The 22,125-nt window shown below is 43.0% G+C and overlaps 1 protein-coding gene across 1 annotated transcript; it reads left to right on the top strand.

The window, feature by feature from the left end:
• Positions 1-10,528: 10,528 nt before the first annotated feature.
• ZNF792 (zinc finger protein 792) lies at positions 10,529-20,926 on the top strand. The gene is made up of 4 exons (XM_058530849.1): positions 10,529-10,740; positions 13,286-13,412; positions 13,938-14,060; positions 14,689-20,926. Exons 1-4 carry the CDS (start codon positions 10,708-10,710, stop codon positions 16,314-16,316), a joined length of 1,911 nt encoding a protein of 636 aa, XP_058386832.1. The 5' UTR covers positions 10,529-10,707; the 3' UTR covers positions 16,317-20,926.
• The last annotated feature ends 1,199 nt before the right edge of the window (positions 20,927-22,125 follow it).

The following is a 22,125-nucleotide window of genomic DNA, read 5'->3' on the forward strand; positions in this document are numbered from 1 at the left end:
AACTGCTAAATAATGTACACCTGAAATTACACAATGTTATAAACCAATATGACCTCAATAAAATAATTAAAAAAAAATTTCAGGGGCCGGCCCGGTGACATAGTGGTTAAGTTCGCATGCTCCACTTCGGCAGCCCCGAGTTTGCGGGTTCAGATCCTGGGCACAGCCCTACACACCGCACCTCAAGCCATGCTGTGGCAGCATCCCACATACAAAATAGAGAAAGATTGGCACAGATGTTAGCTCAGCAACAATATTCATCACCAAAAAAAGAAAAGAAAAAAAAACCTCAGTTACAAAAATAAATAAATAAAATAAAATAAAATAAAACCCCTTTCTGTATCTCTTGGACCCCCATGATGCTCAACATAACTTTTTTGTTAAGCTTGATACCTTTTAATATATTGGGCAGAGATTTAATTTCTAATTGTAATGTTAATATTTCATGTTCATCCAAGAGACTAACCTTTGAAGTTCCAGACTCCTCCCCTACTCCTTTTGCCCTCTGACGGCTTTGATAGATTACCCAAGTTTTCTCGATCCCTCTCAGCTCACCAAGCCCTTGATAATCTCCACATTCAGGACCTGCTCATTCACAGTCCTGACTGGCTTTAGGCTAAAGGAAAGACAGATGTAGGACACATCTGGGAAGCAGAGCTTTTAATGGTGGATAGAGACATCACTGTGCCTCTCCCTAAACTACCCTAATACTCTAAAACCAGAGGTAATTTATGGTCAGACCTATTACTCTGGGATTCCTTGACAAGGGGCTTCTTATCTCCACATCCAGTCTCTGCAACACATCATTCTACCTGTAAAGAAACCTAAACAAAAGTGTTACCAATTGGTCCAAGAATTGTGAGCCATAAAAAAATTGTAAAACCCATATTGTTTTTGTTCCCAAACCCCAACACTATCCTTGCTTCTATACCCTCGGACGCTACTTATTTCACCATTGTTGACTTATCCTCTGCTTTTTTCCGCATACTCTTTTATCATAACTTCCAATACCTATTCGCCTTTACCTGGGAAAATCAACAGTATACTTAAACAGTCATGCTGCAGAGATTTTCACAAGTCCCCACTTACTTTTCCTGGACATTAAGTGTAAATCTGAAGAATTTGGTCTTCCCTGGTAATTCAACCCTCTTTCAATATGTAGATGACAGGGGCTGGCCCGGTGGCGCAAGCGGTTAAGTGCGCCCGCTCCACTGTGGCGGCCCGGGGATCGCCAGTTCAGATCCTGGGCGCACACCCACGCACCGCTTGGCAAGTCATGCTGTAGTGGCATCCCATATAAAGTGGAGGAAGATGGGCACGGATGTTAGCCCAGGGCCAGTCTTCCTCAGCAAAAAAAAGAGGAGGATTGGCAGATGCTAGCACAGGGCTGATCTTCCTCACACACACACAAAAAATATGTAGATGACCTTTTTTCTTCTACTAGATTCAGTAACTCACAGTCAGCCACCCAATACTTATTAGAAGCTCTGGCTTGCAAGGAACATAGGTTTCAAGGGACAAAATACAACTTTGCTGTCCTCAGGTGCATTATTTAGGACATGATATCTCCCCTGAGGGGAAAAACCTTGTCCTCAGAACTATCAAGGCCATCCTTAATTACCCTCTGCCTGAAACAAAAAGACAACTCTGGGGCTTTCTAGTATTAATTGGATATTGTAGAAAGTGGATTCCCAGTTTTTCTGCTGTAGCATCCCCTTTATATGGTATAACTTAGGAAACTATGCTTGAACTTCTACAACAGTGTCCACTTTCCATGATGGCATTTGAATCCTTAAAAACCTCCCTTTTCTCTGCCCCCACCTCGGGGCTCCCAAACTACCCCTTGTCCCTTTCCCTATTCATTCACGAGAGAGAATGACACGCTTCAGGTGCTCTGTCGCAGAAACATAGAAACCAAGGCCCATTGGATATTGTAGCCCCATCATAGACCTTGTAGCTGAAGACTTCCCTTCTTGGTCTCGAGCATTTGGGGCAACAGGAAAATGGGTTCAAGCTATAGCTGATGTTCTAGGTCATACCCTGAAATGTATGCACCCCATGCTGCCCAAATCCTTCTCCTAACTGAAACACCCAATATTTTTTTACCTCAACACCTCACCTCTCTTGAAATCCTTTTGCTTTCTCCTTCTCACATAACTATCCTCTAAAATCTTGACCTTGCTGCTCTTCTGCCTTTCCCAGCTGAAGAACAACCACATGACTGCATTGCAGCCACCTAAACATTAACCCTTCCTCATCCTGACTTTCTAGAGGTTCCCCTCACAGACCCAGACCTCACCCTCTTTGTTGATGGATCTTATCTCTGCACCTCGGAAGAAACATTGCTGGCAGGATATACCAGTACAGATTTCCAGAATCCCATGGAATGAATCTCTGCCTGACACAAAATCATCCCAGAGAGAAGAACTTATATTATCACAAAGGCCTGCACTTTAGGTAAGAATAAGAGAACATCTCCATAGATAGCAGATATGCTCTTGGGGAAGTACATGACTGGTATGCTAGGGAAAGCCAGGAGGTTTATGACTGCAACTGGAACACGAGTTAAAAATGGGAAACAGGTGGCTGGTCAATTAGAGGATTTGTAATTACCAAAGGAAGTGGCCGTATTTAAAGTGGAAGCTCACGGGAGCAATAAGCTCCCGAAGCAAGGAGGACTCACTAGCTGATCAGCGTGCTAGGTTAGCAGCTCCTAAGTCTGCCCCGATTCCACTACGACCAGACTGAAGGTTCAATCTGCCCTGCCTACCACCTGACCCTCTAATAGAGGAATGAAAGTGTCTCAGTTCAAAGCCCCTAAGATCAAAAGGCCAATTGGAAACAAGCTGGATGTTTTATGCACCCAGATCAACTTCGGAGACACCCAGATGGTTGTTTGGTCTCTCCTCAACCCCTTGCCTGAAATGTACTCTATGGTTTTCACAAAACAGGAAAGAAAAACGAGGTCAGCTCCTCCATTGGCATTGGTGGGAAGGTTTTACTCCTTACCTGGAATAAAGGGTGTCCTTTTGCCCCATCTGCCCAAAACAATCCTGTAGAGCTCTAAAGGTGGGGCAAGGAAGAGGGCCACCTCCAGCAGGACCTGTTCTCCATTGGCAATTAGATTTTATTCATCTCCCTTTATCTTATCACCGTTCACACGTTCTGTTGTTACATCAAAGCTTTCCCATGTAAAAGGGCCGCTGCTACTACTGTTGCTGAATTCCTGTTAGAAATTCAGAAATTCAGGGAATTCCTCTTGCCCTGTCTGACTGAGTGGGCAAATAGACTATTAAATCTAAAATTGCAAAACTCTCAGAGGAACTTGGACTTCCACGGTCCAAGGCTTCACTTTGGGCTTTGATAAGTCTTGATCCTTACCTACAAGGTCACTCAATTCTTCCTCTATGAGATAACAACTGTGATAAGAAATTTTCACATATTGAGATACATGGGGTAGTTATTCTGGTTTAAACCTCATTCAGCCTGAACTAAAGAAGCCTGACTTATGGCCTGTCAAACATACATTGTACATCTGCTTTAACCCATAAAGATAAGGATGCATTAAACATTATCTCAAAGGCAAAGAATGCACTCTTCGAAGGTAAGAATACATACTTCCCCTCCTACCATGCCAGTATCCTTCAGTACTCCTGAAGTTAAGTTTCCTTTCCTGGACATCAGGATCATGTTGACCTGCTGATCTGTAACTAAATATCTCTTTGAATTTATATCCTGGGCATGTTTGATGTATGTTCTTTGTTCTAAAAAGGTATAAAACTGTACTGAGGACCATGCTTCTCCAGAACGCTCTCTTCCTTCGTGGGGACTGCATTCCCATGCTACTCCTCAGCTTGGCTCAAGTAAACTCACGTTATTTGTCTTATCCATAGATTGGTTATTGGTTGTTTGTGTCGACAACTGGAAGATCCATGAGATTTCCATACATGGCTGGGGCTATGGAAGATTCCACTTTGGTCAATTCAGACATTCTCAAATACTGCAATGGACTCATTAACTATACCGATACTTATCAACAGGTTAACACTGTTTTTCCTCTAGGGTTTCCATAACAAAATAACACAGACTGGGTGACCGAAACAACAGAAATTTATTTTCTTACAGTTCTGGAGGCTAGAAGTCCAAGATCAAGGTGCTGTCAGGCTTGGGTTCTGGTGGCTTGTAGATAGTTTCCTTCTTACTGTGTCCTCTCATGGTCTATTCTGTGTGCATGTGGAAAGAGAGTTATCTCTGTCTCTTCCTCTTCTAATAAGGACACTAGTCCTATTAGATTAGGGCCTCACCCTTATGACCTCATTTAACCTTAATTACCTCCGTAAAGGCCCCATCTCCAAATACAGTCACATTGGGGGTTAGGGCTTCAACATATGGACTTTGTGGAGAGGAGGACCCAATTCAGTCCATAACACTAGCAAACTGAAAAAAAAGGGAAGACACAAATTACTAATATCAGAAATAGAAGAAAGACCATTCACTACTGATCCCATGGACATTAAAAGGATAATAAAGGAATACTATAAACAACTCTATGCCCACAAAGGTGCCTATCCCCATCTAGGTTCGATAACCTACATGAAATGGACCAATTCCTTGAAAGGCATAATCTTCCAAAACTCACACAATGAACCATGTAAATTAGATAACCTGATTAGATCTACATCTACTAAAGAAATTGAATCAATAATTAATAAACTTTCAATACAGAAAAGAATAAAAAAACAAGTCCAGGTTGCTGATGAATTCTACCAAACACGTAAAGGAAGAAATTATGCTAATTCCTTAAAATTCCTTCCAGAAGATAGAGGTAGAGGGAATACCTCCTAACTCATTCAATGGGGCTAGCATTACCTTACTATTAAAACCGGACAAAGACATTACAAGAAAAGAAAACTACAGAACAACACTTGTCATGAACATAGATACATAAATCCTCAAAACATTATCAAATTTAACCCAACAATACATAAAATGAATTATACACCATGGCCAAGTGGGCCATGCAAGGCTGGCTCACCATTCAAAAATCAATTAATGTAGTCAATCACATCAACAGGTTAAAGAAGAAAAATCATATGTAATATCAATAGATGCAGAAAAAGCATTTGATAGAAATCCAACACCCATTCAGATAAAAACTCCCAGCAAACCAGGAATAGAGGGGAACTTCCTCAATTTGATAAATAACATCTTCAAAAAAACCTACAGCTAGCATTATACTTAATGGTGAGAAACTAGATTCTTTCCCACTAAGACAGGAAGAAGGCAAAGATGTCCCTTCTCATCACTTCTATTTAACATCCTACTGGATGTCCCAGCTAATGCAATAAGACAAGAAAAGGAAATAAAAGGTATATGGATTAAGAAGGAAAAAAATAAAACTATCTTTGTTCACAGATTACATGATTGTCTATGTAGAAATTCTAAAGAATTGAACCAAAAACCCCTCAACAAACAGACAAACAAAACCCTCCTGGAACTAATAAGCAATTATAGCAAGATTGCAGGGCACAAGGTTAATGTACAAAAACCAGTTGCTTTCCTATATACTAGAAATAAACAATTAAATTTGAAATTAAAATACAATACCATTTACACTGGCATCAAAAAAAGGAAATACTTAGGTAAAAACCTTACAAAATGTGTACAAGATATATATGAGGAAAACTGTGAAACTCTGATGAAAGAAATCAAAGAAGAAAACAAATGCAGAGATATTCCATGTTCATGGATAGGAAGACTCAATTTTGTCAAGATGTCAGTTCTTCCCAACTTGATATATAGATTCAATGCAATCCCAATCAAAAATCCCGGGAAGTTATTTTGTAGATATCAACAAACTGATTTTAAGATTTATATGGAGAGGCAAAAGATCCAGAATAGCCAACCCAATATTGAAGGAGAAGAACAAATTGGAGGACTGACACTATCCAATTTCAAGACTCACTAGAAAGCTACAGTAATCAAGACTGTGTGGTATTGGGAACAGAATAGACAAATAGATCAATAGAACAGATCTACTGATCTGAGAACAGAGAGCTCAGAAATGGACCCATACAAATTTAGTTAACTAATTTTTGACAAATGAGCAAAGGCAATTCAATGGAGAAAGGAAAATTTTTTCAACAAATGGCGCTGGAACAACTGGACATCAACATGCAAAAAAATGAATCTAGACACAGACCTTACACTCTCCACAAAAATTGACTCAAAGTGGATCACAGACCTAAATTTAAAACACAAAACTACAAAAATCCTAGAAGATAACATAGGAGAAAATCTAAATGACCTTGTTTTTGGCTATGACTTTTTATATACAACACCAAAGGCATGACACATGAAAAAAATTGATAAACTGGACTTCACTAAAATTAAAAACTTTTGCTCTGCAAAAGATAGTCAATAGAATAAGAAGACAAGCTTCAGCTTGGGAGAAAATTTTTGCAAAAGATATCTCTGATAAAGGACTATAATCTAAAACATACAAAGGACTCAACTCAACAACAAGAAAATAAACAACTCAATAAAAAATGGACAAAAGATTGAACAGACACCTCACTAAGGATAATATACAGATGGCAAATACGCATATGAAAAGGTGCTCAACACCAGACATCATTAGGGAAATGCAAATTAACACAACAATGAGATACCACTACACGCCTATTAGAATGGCTAAAACCCAAAACACTGAAAACACCAAATGCTGGCGAGGATTGGGAGCAACAAGAACTCTCATTCATTGCTGGTGGGACGCAAAATGGTACATTTACTTTGGAAGACAATTTGGCAGTTTCTTACAAAACTAAGTGTACTCTTACCATATAATTCAGCAATCGCACTCCTTGGTATTTACTCAACTGAGTTGAAAACTCATATCCACACAAAAACTTGCACATAGATGATTGTAACATCTTTATTCATAACTGCCAAAAAATTGGAAGTAACCAAGATGTCCTTCAGTAGGTGAATGGATAAATAAACTGTGGTACATCCAGAGGATGGAATAGTATGTAGGCTAAAAATAAATGAGCTATCAAGCCACAACAAGACTTAGAGGAAACTTAAGTGTATATTACTAAATGAAAGAAGCCAATCTGAAAAGTCTACATTTTGTATTACTCCAACTATATGACGTTCTGGAAAAGGCAAAATTATGGGGGCAGTAAAAAGTTCAGTGGCTGTCAGGGATTGGGGGGAGGGATGAATGAAGAGGTGGAACACGGAGGATTTTTAGGGCAGTGAAACTATTTTGTATGAAACTATAATGGTGGATACATGCATGACATTATCCATTTGTCAAAACCCATAGAAAGCACAACACAAAGAGTGAACTCTAGTGTAAACTATGCACCTGTTTAATAATGATGGGTCAGTGTTAGTTCACAGATTGTAACAGACGCACCACACTGATGCAGATGCTGAAGGAGGGGGGCCTGAGGGCACATGTGAGGGAAGAGGTATGTGGGAGCCCCGTACTTTCTGCTCAATTTTGCTGTGAATCTAAAACTGCTCTAAAAAATAACATCTATTAATAAAAAAATTTAAATCCTTCTTGAAGGGCATTTTGAGCCATTAAAAATTTCTGACTGCTAATTTGAACACTTAGTCCACACTAATTTAATGTAATAGTTGATGCATTTGGGTTTTGTGCTTTTTTTTGCCTCATTTTCTCTTTATCCAGTACTTTAAAATACTTTCTATTCATTTACGATCCAAAATTTTTTTTCTAGTTTGGAAAGTATATTCTCTGATTTTATTTATTATTATTTAACTAAAAATACAAATACTTATTTTAACACGTTAGTACACAGAGTTATAAATACTTTTACCTTACTCCTGGACAATATAAGGGACTTGGAATATTAATCACTGCGTCCCTTCTCAATTTCTATGATAATGACGGTACGCATGGCGATTCCATCATCCTAACTCCCCAGGAAACATTATTCATGTTTCATACACATAATAAACACTCGTGTTAACTCAGAGATGCACTCGCTCTCAGATCCTCAATTTTATCATGGCAGAGCTTTGACCTGGAATCACTTTTCATTGCTCTTAAACATAATCTCTAGAATTGCATTTTATGCAGGTTAATTTTCCATTAAATTTTCATTTTGGCTTGAAATAATTTTATCTCATTTTTTATTCTTGAAAGACACTTGCTGTGTACAGAAATCGAGGTTGGCAGTAGTTTCTTCAGCAGTTTGAGTAGGTCCTTTCACTGTGCTCCTGAATCCCGACTATAAGTTGGGAGTGAAGGCTGACAAGTAATGTATTTTGTTCATAGTCTCCTGGTCTTGGGTTGGGTTAGCAGCATAAATACTAAGATTGAGACTGAGGCAGTTACTGGATGGGGTTTTGGGTTGTCATGTAAAAGAGGGGCTAGAGTGTGAATGTGTAGGAAGAATAAAAAAATGGGTATTTGGTTACCAAATTGATGGATGGTTCTTGAAACCGGCTACATGCTCATCATCCCTTTTTCTCTTTCTGTACAGTTTCTCTTACATTTAATTTGGACCATGGAAATAAGTTTGGGGCAATGAAAAATGGACAGAAGTGATTGTAAAATTGTGTCTTTTTTATGTTTTCTCATTCTGTGCCTCCTTGGACCTCCAGCTCCCCACCTCCCTCGGATGGAGTGCTCCCCCGTGGGCTGCAGGTTCAGGCGGCGTGCTGATTAAGTCTTGATGGGGACAAGGCCTGGTATTCTCCAGCCAATGGACATCACGCTGGGACATCCGGTGATTACATCTTTGTACCTGGATCTGGCTGCTCTGAACGCCACAGGGATCAGGAGAGGGGGACGTTTTGGTTCTTGGGACAAAGATTCTCTCCTTGACCAACCTCTACCGAGGCTCTTCTGAACTCTCTTCTCAACCAGGCCCTGACTTTTGGATTTCCATGTTCCTCTCTGCATTGTCTAATATCAGACGATGTCAACACTAAGTCAGTTTCGCAACAACCCCCTACCCTCCATACCTGATCACTCCTGATGTCTAATCGGGTTCCTTACCCTCCACCAGCCCCCAGGCGATGTCTGACCCCCGGGCGTGCCTTCAGCAAGAATCCTGTTAGGTCGGTTTAGCCAGAACCCCCCTCACCCCTGGTGTTTCCTCTTAGTAATTTTCCACCCACTGGCCCCCACCCTGCTCCTTGGCTATGAATCCCCACTTTTCCTTGTTGTACTGGAGTGGATCCCACTGTCTCTCTCACTGCAAGCTTCTATTGCAGGGGTCCCCAAACCTATCACTGTGGTGCCCCTGAATTAAGTTCTTTAACAAGCATCTTGAATAATTTTTTCTTTAACGCCTGAGAATTAGAGATGAGTAATGTCGTGTCATCACGTCACAAATTTGAAATCATGTGGGCTCCGCTGCCCGCTTCTGTTGTCCCCTTACCGGGTGCTCCCCAACGAATCCTGTAAGAATCCATCCCTTGGCCAACAGGCCCACTGGTAGTGTATGAAACTCTCCTGCATGATGTGTTTTTAAGAATAAAATAAAATAAAACAAAATAAAGGAGCCAAATGGTAAAAGGTGTGCTTTCATGTAAAAATTATCATTACCCACGAGGCTACTTGCTGAATTACAGAGTCGTTGTATTTCATGTTTTGACACATAACCAAACGACCCTGCAGAGAGGCCTCTCTGACCTGCCCCCACAAGGGTGTGTGTGGGAGTCTTGTAACGTGATCATAACAATAGCTCTTAAGTATTGAGCTTGACTATATGTCAGGCCGTCACCTACCATGAGATATGTAGTATTACTTTTCCCATTTTATTGACTGGAATCTAATGAGAATCCCTTTTCTCAAATTGGAGTCCCCTGGGGGCTTGTTGACACAGAGAAGGCTGGGCTCCACCCTCAGAATTTCTGAGTCCCGAGGTTTGGATCCTTGACCAAGAACTTGCATTTTTAACAAATTTCCAGGTGATGCTGATGTTACTGGTTCGAGAAGCACCGAATTAGACCAACATTTCATGTTAGTACACAAAGACCCCGCAAATTAGGTAGTATCTTCATTTTTCCACGTGCATCTAGGTCCCTGAGTGTCTGAGAGGTGAAGGGCTCGGCTGCGCGCACAGAGGCAGAAATGGGCCTCTGACAGACCTCCGAGGGCGGGCGGGACCTGGCCCTGGGCGGTCACACGAGCCTGGGGACAGCCCCTTTAACAGGAAATGCTCGCGGTGCAGCTCGGCCCATGTCACGGAGGACCGACGGGGCTCGCTCTCCTCCCCGCCGGCCGCCGCCAGCCTGGCGGGACGCAGGACGGAAAACACAGGATCCAGGACTGTGCCTGTGCGTCACCGGCGGGCGCTGGGCCAATGACAGCCCGGGAGAGCGGCGTTTCTTAGGGCCGGGGAGGCGGGGGCCGGAACTTCCTGCCTTTCAGTCCAGCTAGTCATTTCCCGGTGCCGGTCTGTGCGCCCCGAGCCGTGGGATCTGGACCGGGACCGGGCTGGGTGGGCGGGGCGGGCCGGCACGAGCCGTGACCCCCTGTGGCGCTCTCCGCGGCCGCAGAGGCGGCGCCCCGGGCCCGCGCGCCGTGTACACCCGGAGACTGAGGCTAGGAGGGGCCCCGCAGCCCGAGGTCACACCCCGCCCAGGGCAGGGCAAGGTGGGCGGGGGGCTGAGCCCGCCTCGGTCACCGCCTCTTGCTGCCCGCTGCGTGCCCAGGCTCGGATGGCGGCGGCGGCGCCGATGGACCCGGCGCAGGTGAGTGGATGGGCTTCAGGCCCTCAGCCGCTCAGACCCCTGCCCTCCTGTGCCTGGCGCCGAGATATACAAGATTGGCGTTGTTGTGCGACTTGCTGCCTTTCCCATGTCTTGGCTTTTGAGTCTGGGGGCCCTGGAGGGGAGCCACTCCCCCACTGGGGTCCTGAATCCAGGCCAGGAATTATGTAGAGCGGTTCCGTTTCTGAACTCTAGTGGGATGAGGTGAGAGAGGGTTTCCTGGGCACAGGAACCAGCATGTGCAAATGCCGGGTGGTCAGAGTGAGAGGACGTTCAGAGAGCAAGTCAGCCCTGGAAAGGCACGGGAGGAGCTGGGCCTCTGTTCTGAGAGCGTTGGGAGCCGGATAAGGTTTAGAGCAGGGGAGGAAGATGATCTGACTCAGGTCTTAACGGGCTTCCTACGGATGCAGAGTGGAAAACTGACTGTGGGGTGGGGGTGGCGGCAGGGGGCCGAGGAGTAGGCTACGGCAGTAGTCCGGGTGGGTGGTGCAGGGGGCTAAGGTGGAAGTGATCGGATTCTGGATCTGTCTTTGAAGCTGAGCTGACCAGATTTTCTGATGTGGAAGGTGAGAAGGAGAAGGGATGGCTCCGTGGTTTTTGGCTGAGGCAGCTGGAAGGATGGATGAGCCATCAGCTGAGAAGGGAAGCTGGTGGTAGAGGAATTTTCTGCGGAAGAACCCGTTAGGTTGTGACTGTGCTGAGCTCTGATGTCCAGGACCCCTGAGTGGACCTGACGAGTGGGCATCCAGACACACACTTAGGGCTTCTGGGGCGGTTTGGTTCTGGTTATGGGAGACTGAATACACAGAGGGACAGTGGCCAGATCCTACATAAAAATAGAACTCTGGCCCACAACCTGCAGCAGCCTGCCCAGGAAACCAACCTCCTTATCTTCAGTAAACAACCCAGGAAGGCAGCCTCTCTAAGTGAGACTCCAGGAACCCAGATTGCTATCTCTAGTGACAGTCCAGGAAGTTAAACAATAAATGCTCTAACAGCTGAGCCCAAATGACCCGATCTTGATTCATAACTGACAGCCTCTCTAATTTTTGTTCCTGCTTCCAGCTTAGGACCAACCAGAGAAAGCCAAACATGCTCCCCCGAGCGATCACACAGGACATCCCGCTTCCAGTTAGTCTGCCTCCAGCTCCCCCAGGCCACAGCCTCCAGTCAGCCTCCTCACACCTGAAACCTTCCCTTTTTCCCACTATAAAGCTTTCCCACTCCTCTCCCTGCTGTTGAGTCTCGGCCAGAACAAAAGCGACAGTGGCTGACTCCCTTGCAAGAGCAAGCTCTGAATAAATAGCCTCTGTTTTTCTCATTTGGTTGGTCATTTATTTCCACAGTTAGAAACATCCAAAATGTGGCATCTGGCGTGAGTACAAGAGTGTAGCAGTGTGTCGGCTTTAGGAGTGTGAACCTCCAGGTCACGGTGGCAATGATGTTAGGGGGAAGGAGGAAGGAGGGGCCTGAGACTGAGAAGGGAGTATCTTGGTCAGGCCCCACGATTGGCTTGTTTGGCATCATAAAGACAGATGGGGAAGAGCAATTGTCATGGTGGGGGGCTGTGTGTAGGGAAAAAGGGGTCTGGCAGGGGGCCAAATTTTCCTGGGGACGTAGATATGAGAGGGATGCTGAGGCTTGGTAGTAACGGAGGTAATGTTACAGGGAGTCCTGGGCTGGTGCTCATTTGCCCGTCTGCGTTCTCACCAGGCCTTTGTGGTGACCCTTAATGGAGCTGGGGATTTTCAGCTGGGCTGGGGAATTAGCTCAGGGGCAGATGGAGTCACTTGGGAGAGCCACTCAACCCTGGGTGAGTGGAGGTAGGAGGACCAGAGGGGTTGGCTTTTGAATGAGTGTGACAGACGAAGGGACAGAATGTATAGCATAGAAGATGGCCACAGGTGTCTGGTATCTGGGTGTGGTTCTGGATGTTGGGTGGGTGTTTCCCGTGGCAGTGGGAGCCACCCAAGGTCTGGGGCAGGATGAGATCATGGTTGTATTTGCCAAGAACTCTCTGGATTCCATGTGCAGAGTAACATGTGGGGTCCATGGAGATGGTTATGATGTGGGCTGGGATGGGGAGAGGGGACAGCGACAGTGGGGATGCAGTGGTGAGGTCCAGAGTTTGACAAAGGTGCAGTCCAAAAAGAGATGCATATGGGAGTGAGTGTGAGCTATTGTCCCCAGGGCCCTGGTACTGCGCATGAAGGAAGAAGATTGAGCCCACCTTTGTTTGTATCTGGGAAGCATGACGTTGGTGACACTAGAGGAGAGGGCCCACAGAAGAGGGGGCAGGTCCTGTACTTCAGGCTCAGAGCTTAGCTGGTGTCTCTCTGCCCAGCTGCCTATTGATGCTATGGGCTGACCACAGTCATGTGAAGCAGGAGAACCGAGGAGGTGCCACTGGAACCAGGGCCGGGGGTCTCCTCTGAGTTGAGAGCCGGGGAGGAAGGTGAGCAGGGGACAGACAGGGGGTCCTGAGGAGAGAAGCTGATCATGGAATGAACTGTCCCCATCATGGCAGGGCTGTGTGACCTTTGAGGACGTGACCATTTACTTCTCCCAGGAGGAGTGGGGGCTCCTTGATGAGGCTCAGAGACTCCTGTACTGCGACGTAATGCTGGAGAACTTTGCACTGATAGCCTCGCTGGGTAAGGCCCTTACACCCACCCGGGTGTCCTGAGCTCATTTCTGCCTGTCCACTTTTACCAAGAGGCTGCTCTTTGCTTCCTACGGCCAGACCTTGGGCTCTGCTTCCTTCCCCCCTTTCCTGTACATGTGCTGTGGGCTCCAGGGCTGAGCTGTGTGCACTGTCCCATCCTCTCCCTGAGCAGCCCCAACACCTACTGCCCCGAAGCCTTGCAGGGAAGGGTCCAGAACGAGAAGTCTTGCAGTCAGCCCAATAAGTCCTGTCTTCTGGGCCCCTCCCATCCTGGGTGATTATCTGGATCTGTGACAGTTCTGTTCTGCTCCTTTCCTTTAGCTTTTCCTGAAGCCTGACTGCCAGGAATTCTAGGCACTGATGTGCTTACTCCCTGCCGTGACCCCTGGGATGTTCCTGCCAGACCTCCCTCGTGTGTTCTTTTTGTAGTGTTTCATTGTCTCTCCTATGGTCTGTCGTGGGCTAGTTCACCTGGGCAAGTGCTGGCCACTTACCTGCCCTGTCTTTCCCTTAGGACTGACATCTTTCAGGTCCCACGTAGTTGCCCAGCTGGAGCTGGGGGCAGAGCCCTGGGTGCCTGACAGAGTGGACATGACTTCAGCCATGGCAAGAGGGTTGTATGGTGGGCATGGTTCTGGTAAGTGGGAGATGAGGGGAGTATGTAACATCACTAGTGCCTTCAAATCCTACCTGCAGCTTTTCTCATGTTCATCGTTGTTTCGGTGCCAAAGCCAATGGCTGTGTCTCTTCCACTTTTTCTTCCCATTTTTCACACATTGTCCACTTGGTATTTCTACTCCAACTTGGGGCCCCCGGCTGTGCCCCACCTTTTTGGCCTCCGTGTCTCACTCTTTCCACAGCTCCCTCTGCAGCCCTTTCAATGTGGACCTACACTTAATATGTCGTGAGATGTGCCCATTTCTATAATAATCCTTGAACGCTAGCTACCCAGTGGCACTCAGATTTTCCTGGGCCTAGACACATCCTTCTGCACAGGTCTTGTGTGTTACTAGCAGAAGTGACACTGCGTTTCTGCCCAGTACTGTATGTCATCCTTGTGTCCTTGGTCTTGGTAAGGCCTCCCCTGTTTTGTGACCTTACCAGGCACAGTACTGCAGAGCAGACCGTTCCTTACCCTGAGCTCAGGCTTATCATCATGCCAACAATTCCAGAGACTCATTCCTGGGTCAGACATGCATTTGTGATGGGGCTATTTCCTTCTATCAGAGGTAACATGATCTTTACCAGCATTTCTCTGCTTTCAGATTTTTGCCGTGGAACGGAGGGTGAGGAATCACCTTCTGAACATAGTATTTCTGTAGAAAGAGTGTCACAGGACAGGAATCCCAAGGCAGCTCTGTCCACCCAGAAGGACTACCCCTGTGACCTGTGTGGCCTACACTTGAAAGACATTTTGCACCTGGCTGAGCACCAGGTGACACATCCCGGGCATAAACCTTATGTGTGTGAGGCGTATGGAAGAGAATTTGGGTCCAATCCAAACCTTCACCAGCAACAGATGCAGGAGAATGTAGAGAAGCCCATCAGAAGGGAGGAAGGTGGGGCCTTGCTTTTGAAGAGCTGTAGAGAAGACACATCAAAGAAACCTTTCACAGTCAGGGAGGGTGGGAAGGACTTTGTGGCCAGATCCAGCTTTCTCCAGCATCAGGTCACTCACAGTGTGGAGGGGCCACACCAGAGCACCAACGGTGTAGAGGATCTTCACACTGTGCAAAGCCGTAACAAGTGCAGTGAACTTGGGAACACTTTCAGTGACAAACCCACACTTGTGCAGCCCCAGAGAACACACACTGGAGAAAGGCCGTACGAGTGCAGCAGATGTGGGATATTCTTTAGCCATGCTGCTGGCCTCTTTCAACACCAGAGAGAGCACAATAGAGGAAAGCCTTATGAGTGCTGTGAATGTGGGAAATTCTTCAGCCAACACTCCAGTCTCATTAAACACCAGAGAGTTCACACGGGTGAGAGCCCTCATGTGTGCAGCGAATGTGGGAAGTTCTTCAGCCGAAGCTCCAACCTCATTCAACATAAGAGGGTTCACACTGGTGAGAAGCCTTACGAGTGCAACGAATGTGGGAAGTTCTTTAGCCAACGCTCCAACCTCATTCATCACAAGAGGGTTCATACTGGGAAGAGCGCTCACGAGTGCAGTGAATGTGGGAAATCCTTCAACTGCAACTCCAGCCTGATTAAACATTGGAGAGTGCACACTGGAGAAAGACCTTATAAGTGCAATGAATGTGGGAAATTCTTCAGCCACATCGCCAGTCTCATTCAGCATCAGATTGTTCACACTGGTGAACGGCCTTTTGGGTGCAGTGAATGTGGGAAAGCCTTCAGCCGAAGCTCTGACCTCATGAAACATCAGAGAGTCCACACTGGTGAACGGCCTTATGAGTGCACGGAATGTGGGAAATTGTTTAGCCAAAGCTCCAGCCTCAACAGCCATCGGAGACTTCACACTGGTGAACGGCCTTATCAGTGCCCTGAATGTGGGAAATTTTTTAACCAAAGCTCCAGCCTCAATAACCATCGGAGACTTCACACCGGTGAACGGCCTTATGAGTGCCTCGAATGTGGGAAAACCTTCAGACAAAGGTCTAATCTGAGGCAGCACCAGAAAGTTCACAAACCAGATAGGCCGTATACATGCAACGAATGTGGAAAAGCCTTCAGCCAAAAGCCTACCCTCATTCGGCATCAGAAAATTCACACTAGACAAAGGAGTACAGAGAATGTGTTCCCCCCTCCTTCAACACAACACACACTAGAGATAAGCTCTGAGAGTAGTCTTTATGAGGGAGCCATAAGCCAGAAGTTGAACCTGGTTTATCCAAGTGTCCACACTGGGGAGATTCCCTACCAATGCTAGATATGTTGGGAGCTTTCAGGAGTGAAGTTGCATTTTCTGACATGAACTTTTCCAGAGTTTTGTCACTACTAGTGTTTGTAGGAGAAGCCAGCTCAGCTCTACCCACTGGTAGGTCTCCAGAGTGTGTGTCAGCCACTCCCTGTGCTCAGAGAAGACAGATCTCTGTTCTCTCTTTCCAAGAGGGAATCGTGAGTAGCCTGAGGCCATAGGAAGATGTCATCCCCTCCCATGTGATTGGCTTAGCTGTGGACCTGACCCATCTTTGGCCATGAAGTCTTGAGCTGGGTTCTGCTGGCAGAGAAGGTTTCCCTTTTTCAATGATGTGGATCTCATATGGTGCTCTTCGTGGATTTATCCAGTCTGCACGTTACACATCCCAACAATTATCTACTCTACATTGCTCTGGTTTGGGTGATAAGGGTCTTATTGATAAAGCCACCTTTAATCTTCTGTGTTCTGACCACTGTGTGGAGTGGGTTGGGAACCGAATTAAGGTCTACCAAACTAACGGGGTCTCCAAATTTGCCTCAGAGGGAACAGCAGGATGGCAGAGAACAGCTCTCAGTCCAGATTTGGCCTTGTTTGTGTTGCTACTCAAGGCTTCCTAGGGAAGATTGTAGGGCTTTGTGGGCCTAATGTGGTCTGAATGGCATGAATTCTCATGGACCAGAGATTACCCTGAGGAAGGGGCAGTTGTGACAACCTTCAGAGCATCTGGGAGCAGCCTGAATCAGGCCCCTTGTTTCCAGGGGATGCCTCATATTCCCTAGCACTGTTTAGTGGACACTGTTTACCTGGTACTTGCCAAAGAGCTGTACGCCTTGAAGTCTAATGTTCGGTATACAGGTGTCTCTATAAGACTTACTGGGCCCAGATGGGACCACAATTTGTACAGAAACACTGGAGGTGATAACAGTGAGCAGATGAGATTGCAGCAAACTAGAGGGAATATTCCTGTTCTAACAGTGCATCCACAGATGTTCCCTTGAGTGTGACTGTGCAGGATTTAGACTTTGTAGAAATTCTTAGGACCTCCAGATCTCTGTCCTATGACTAAGGTCACTGGCAGAGCAGATAATCTAAAGATTTTGTGGATTACTGTAGGCTCACTGCACTATTCATCTCAAGGCCATTGCTGCAGAGAAATGGGGACTGAGACAAGGTAGATCTTGTACTCCAAGGATGTAGCATTTGTGACATAGCCAGAGATCTTTGCTGCTGAAGCATGAGGAGAGAGAGAGTAGAGTCAATATAGGGTTGCCAAATCTTCTAGTTTCTAAAATGAGTGGAGATCAGATTTTTATGCGCAACAACTTCTTTTAATGCTTTGTTGAGATATAACTGCCATGCAGTAATTGACTGTACATATTTGATGTGTACAAGTTGATAAGTTTTAAAATATGCATACACTCAGGGAACCAGCATCACAATTATGATAATGAACATCTCCATCACCCACAAAGCTACCTCGTGCCCCTTTACTATCCCTCCTTGCCTTCCCCAGGAAACCACTAGCCACATCCCAAGGAATCCATTGAATTACCTTTTTTTCTCTATGCATTTGTTTGCCTTTCCCAGAATTTTATACAATTGGAATCATAAAGTATTTATACTCTATTTTTGGTCTATTGCATACATCATAATTTTCTTGAGAATCATCCATGCTGTGTGTATGAATATTTCATTCCTTTTACTGCTGAGTAGTGCTCTGTTGAATGAATCCACCACAATTTGTTTATGCTTTATTTTTTAAATTAAAAAAAATTCTGGTGAAATACACATAAAATTTACCATCTTAACCATCTTTAAGTGTACAGTTCAGTGGTATTAAGTACATTCATATTGTACAACCATCACCACCATTCATCTGCAGAACTCTTTTCATCTTGTAAAACTGAAACTCTACACATTAAATAATAACTCCCAATTCCTCCCTCCCCAAACCCCCGGAAACCACTATTCTACTTTCTGTCTCTGAATTTGACTACTCTAGGTACCTGATATAAATGGAATCATATAGTATCTTGTCTTTTTGTGACTAGCTTATTTCACTTAGCATAATGTCATCAAGGTTCATCCACGTTGTAGCATATGTCAGAATTTCCTTCCTTTTCAAGGCTGAATAGTATGCCATTGTATGTGTATGCCATTTTTTGCTTATTCATTCATCTGTCAGTGGATACTTGGTTTTCTTCCACTCTTTGGCTATTGTGAATCATGCTGCTATGCACATGGATGCACAAATATCTCATTGAGACCCTGCTTTCTGTTCTTTTGGGTGTATACCTGGAAGTGGAATTACTGGTTCATATTGTAATTATATTTTTAATTTTTTGAGGAGCCTCCATTCTGTTTTCCACAGTGGCTGCAGCATCTTACATTCCCACCAACAGTATCTAAGGGTTCTAATTTTTCTACCTTCTCACCAACACTTGTTTTTTTCTGTTTTGTTTTTGTTTTTTGGATGGTATCTATTCTGATGGGTGTGAAGTGGTATCTTATTGTGGTTTTGATTTGTATTTCCCTACTGATTCTTGATGGTGACCATCATTTCATGTGCTTATTGGTCATTTGTATGTCTTCTTTAGAGAAATGTCTATTCAAATCTTTTCTCCATTTTTAAATTGGGTTGTTTGGTTTTTGTTATTGTTGAGTTTTAGGAGTTCTCTATATATTCTGGATATTAACTCCTTATCAGATGTGTGATTTGCAGATATTTTCTCCCATTTTGTGGGTTGCCTTTTTACTCTGTTGATAGTGTCCTTTGATGCACAAAAGTTTTTAACTTTTATGAGGTCCATTTTATCTATTTTTTCTTTTGTTGCCTGTGCCTTTGGTGTCATATCCAAGAAATCATTGACAAATTCAATGTCATGAAGGTTTTACCCTATGTTTCCTTCTAAGAGTTTTATAGTTTTAGGTCTTACATTTAGGTCTCTGATCCATTTTGAATTAATTTTTGTAAATGGTGTTAGGTAAGGGTCCAACTTCATTCTTTTGCATGTGGATATCCAGTTTTCCCATTGATTGATATTAGCACCCTTGTCAAAAATCATTTGTCCATATATGTGAGGATTTATTTCTGGGCTCTCTATTCTATTCCATTGGTCTATACATCTGTCTTTATGTCAGTGCCTGACTGTTTTCTTTAATGGAGCTGTGTAGTAAGATTTGAAATCAGGGAACTTGAGTCCTCCGACATTGAGCTTCTTTTTCAAGATTGTTTTAACTATTCAGAGTCCCCTGTGATTCCATATGAATTTTAGGATAGATTTTTCTGTTTCTGCAAAAAAGTGTCATTGGGATTTTGATAGGGATTGCATGAAATCTGTAGATGGCTTTGGATAGTGCAAACATCTTAATAATACTCAGTCATCCAATCCATGAACATGGGATGTGTTTCCATTAATTTGTCTTCTTTCTTTAATTTCTTTCATTAATGTTTTGTAGTTTTTATAGTACAAGTTTTCACCTCCTTGGTTAATTTCTAAGTACTTTATTCTTATTGATGCTGTTGTAAAAGGAATTGTTTTCATAATTTCCTACTCAGACTGTTCATTGTTAGAGTATAGAAATGCAACTGATTTTTCTGTGTTTGTTTTTTATCCTACTTTGTTGAATTGATTTATTAATTCTAACCATAATTTCGTGGAATCTTGAGGGTTTTTACATATAAGATCATATCATCTGTAAACAAAGATAATTCTACTTCCTCCTTTCCAATTTGGATGCCTTTTATTTCTTTTTCTTGCCTATTCGTTCTGGCCAGGACTTCCAGTATTATGTGGAATAGAAGTGGTGAAAGTGAGCATCCTTTCCTTATTTCTGATTGAAAAGCTTTCAGTCTTTCATCACTGAATATGATGTTAGCTGTGGGTTTTTCATATATGGCTTTTATCATGTTGAGGTATTTTCTTTCTATTCCTAGTTTGTTGAGTGTTTTTATCATGAAAGGGTGTTGAATTTTGTCAAATGATTTTTCTGCATCAATTGAGATGATCATATGTTTTTTTTCCCTTTATTCTGTTAATGTGGTGTGTTACATTGATTGATTTTCATATGTTGAACCATCCTTACCTTCCAGGAATAAATCCCACTTGAACATGGTGTTTAATCCTTTCAATATGCTGCTGAATTCTGTTTGCTAATATTTTGTTAAGGATATTTGCATCAGTGTTCATAAGGGATATTGGACTGTACTTTTCTTTTCTCATAGTATCTTTTCCTGACTTTGGTATCAGGGCAAACAAATTAGGAAAAGTTCTCTTTTCTTCAAGTTTTTGGAAAATTTTGACAAGGATTAGTGTTATTTCTTCCTAAAATGTTTGGTAGAATTCACCAATAAAGCCATCAGGTCCAGAGCTTTGTTTGTTGTTGGGAGGTTTTTGATTACTCATTCATTATCCTTACTAGTTATAGGTTTATTCAGATATTTTCTTTCTTCGTGATTCAGTCTTGATAGGTTTTGTGTTTCTAGGAATTTGTCTGTTTCATCCAGGTTATCCAATTTTTTGCATACACTTGTTCACACTACTCTTGTAATCCTTTTTATTTCTATAGAATCAGTAGTAATGTTCCTACTTTTATTTCTGATTTTAGTAATTTGAGTCTTCTCTCTTTTTTCTTAGTCATTCTAGGTAAATTTTTGTCAATTTTATTAATCTTTTTGAAAAACCATCTTGTTTTGTTGTTTTTTCTCTATTGTTTTTCTAGTTTCTTATTTATTTATCTATTTATTTATCCCTGATCTTTATTATTTCTTTCCTTCTTCTAGCTTTTGGTTTAGCTTGTTCTTTTTCTAGTTCCTTAAGTTGTAAAGTTAGGTTGTTGATTTGAGATCTTTCTTCTTTTGTAATATAAACTTTAAAGCTGTAAGCTTCTTTCTCTATACTGCTTTTGCTGTATCTCATGTTTTGGTATGTTGCTTTTTCTTTATCTCTAAGTATTTTGTAATATTTTTTGTGATTTCTTTGTTCCGTTGATTAAGAGTGTGTTGTTTAATTTTCACAAATTTGTGAATTTTCCAGTTTGCCTTTTGTTATCAATTTCTAACTTGATCCTGTTAAAGTTGTAGAAGATACTTTATGTAATATCTATTTTTTAAAAATCTATTAATTTTTGGCCTAACATGGTCTATCATGGAGATGACTCATGTGCATTTGAGAAGAATGTGTTTTCTGCTATTGTTGGGCAGAGTATTCTGTACATTTCTGTTAGATCTAATGGGTTTATTGTATTACTCAAGTCCTCTTCCTTATTGATTTTTTGTCTAGTTGTTCTAGCCATTATTGAGAGTAGTGTTTTGAAGTCTCCAACTATTGTTGTAGAACTGTCTATTTCTTCCTTCGATTCTGTAAATTTTTGCTTCATATTTTTTCTTGGTCTGTTATTAGGTGCATAAATGTTTATAATTATTATATCTTCTTGTTGTACAGAATCTTTTATTACTGTACAAAAATGTAGTTCTTTGTCTCAATGTTTTTTGATTTAAAATCTGTTATGTCTGATATTAGTATAGCCATCCTTACACTCTTTGGTTGTTATTTGCATTGAATATGTTTTCCATCCTTTCACTTTAAACCTACTTGTGTCTTTGGATATAAAGTTAATTTCTGTAGACAGCATAGTTGGATCAATTTTTTAAAATCCATGCTGTCAATCTCTGTTTTTTGATTGGAGAGTTTATTTACATTTAAAATAATTAATGATAAGGAGGGATTTACTTCTGTCATTTTGCTGTTTGTTTTCGATATCCCTTATAGCTTTTTTGTCCCCCACTTCCTGTATTACTGTCTTCTTTTGGTTTTGA

This window comes from Diceros bicornis, chromosome 34 (assembly GCF_020826845.1).
Source record: "Diceros bicornis minor isolate mBicDic1 chromosome 34, mDicBic1.mat.cur, whole genome shotgun sequence".
Taxonomy (NCBI): Eukaryota; Metazoa; Chordata; class Mammalia; order Perissodactyla; family Rhinocerotidae; genus Diceros; species Diceros bicornis.

What these genes read in the sequence shown, in the direction of transcription:
- ZNF792 (XM_058530849.1), top strand. Translation starts at nt 10,708, where the DNA reads ATGGCGGCGGCGGCGCCGATGGACCCGGCGCAG. An exon ending in CGCCGATGGACCCGGCGCAG is followed by an intron (nt 10,741 to 13,285) that starts GTGAGTGGATGG and finishes CCATCATGGCAG; the next exon opens with GGCTGTGTGACCTTTGAGGA. An exon ending in TGCACTGATAGCCTCGCTGG is followed by an intron (nt 13,413 to 13,937) that starts GTAAGGCCCTTA and finishes TCTTTCCCTTAG; the next exon opens with GACTGACATCTTTCAGGTCC.